The 1340-nt window shown below is 40.6% G+C and overlaps 1 protein-coding gene across 1 annotated transcript in view; it reads right to left on the bottom strand.

Annotated features, from left to right (window-relative positions):
* Positions 1-20: 20 nt before the first annotated feature.
* The window catches only part of CSUI_005774 (cytoplasmic dynein intermediate chain), a gene marked incomplete at both ends in the record, with an annotated part of 1895 nt that continues 575 nt past the window's right edge, over positions 21-1340 (bottom strand). The window contains 2 exons of the mRNA XM_068065944.1: positions 21-176; positions 1219-1301. Of these exons, the coding sequence (XP_067922081.1) occupies positions 21-176; positions 1219-1301 (239 nt within the window). The remainder of the gene's footprint in view (positions 177-1218; positions 1302-1340) is intronic.

Below are 1340 nucleotides of genomic sequence, written 5' to 3'. Positions count from 1 at the left end.
GACAAATTTAAACTAGATAGATTGAAGATAGATAGGAGATGGCTGAAGTGAAGAGGGAGAGATATGAGGGGGTAGGTTAGGCTTGTTTTGTACCCATCGGTAGCGGTGGTTTGTCTGCCCGAGTAGTCGACGAAGGGGTCGCAGAAGAGCTCCTCCTGCCCTAGCAAACGCTCAACCTACAAGCCCCGAAAAGAACAAGAAAGAAAAAGAAAGAAAGAAAGAAAGATGCAGAAGAAGCAACAGAAGAAGAAGGACATCATGTAAAAGAGGGAAAGAGAAAAACCAGAATAGAAGTGAAAAGGAAGAAGAACGAGGAAAAAAAGAAAGAAAAGGAGTGATAGAAAGGAAAGAGAGAAAGAGAGACGAGAAGAGAGCGAAAACACGAGAGGAAAAAGAGGAAAAGTTTATGAAGAAGAAGAAGAAAGAGGAATAAGAAGTAAAGAGATGTTCCTCTGATGATATCTTCCCTAGCCTATCTATCTACCTGTCTTTCTTTAATCTGTAATCTAGCTTTAGTCTGTAATCTAACTTTGACCTTTCATCTATTTCCCATCTATCCCCTATGCGTTGTCGTGTACGAGGAAAATTCTCAACGCATAGACATACACTTGGCCTATACACCTCACGGGCTGTACGCAAAGAATACTACCACTCTCACATCCCATGTATATACGTAAGGAGAGACAGACAGAAAGGGAGAAGGCTAGAGATATATATCTATATATATGTATATAGATACAGATATGTTGATATAGATCTATCGCGGACTCTCTTATATATGGATGATAGAGAACGCCGTAGACTCCCCTGTAAAACGCCAAGCGCCAGAAGCCCCGAGAAGAGCCGCAGTCGCACCCGCTCAAAACGAACTACACATACCACCCCAATACATACATACATATACATACATATACATATACATACATATACATATACGTACATACATATATATATATACGCACATATTTATGTACCCGAATGTAGCTATATCCATATCTATATCGATTTATCTATATATGGGTAGGTGTGACTGAACTCCTGTGAAGAGAAAAAGAGGAGGTGACTGCGTGGTGCTGAGCCTTCTTTCTTTCCTTTCCTTTCCTTTTCTTCTTTTCTGTCTTTCTCTTGAGGAGATGTCTACTTTCCTTGCGCTCTCTCTTTCTTTCTCTCTGTCTCTCTCTCTGTCTCTATGTCTCTGTCTCTTTTTTTGTCTCTTACAACTTTGGTGGTTTTTTCGAAGAATCGCTCAAACTCTGGACTTTGCAAGATTTTTCTTCTCTCCTCCTCCGACACTTGGGGCGCTACAAGACACCATACACACACACAAAGAAAGAAAGAAA

This window comes from Cystoisospora suis, assembly GCF_002600585.1.
Source record: "Cystoisospora suis strain Wien I chromosome Unknown contig_2801, whole genome shotgun sequence".
Classification (NCBI taxonomy): Eukaryota; Apicomplexa; class Conoidasida; order Eucoccidiorida; family Sarcocystidae; genus Cystoisospora; species Cystoisospora suis.
Note: the sequence above shows the minus strand (reverse complement) of the source record. Positions and strands in the feature narration are given on the sequence as shown.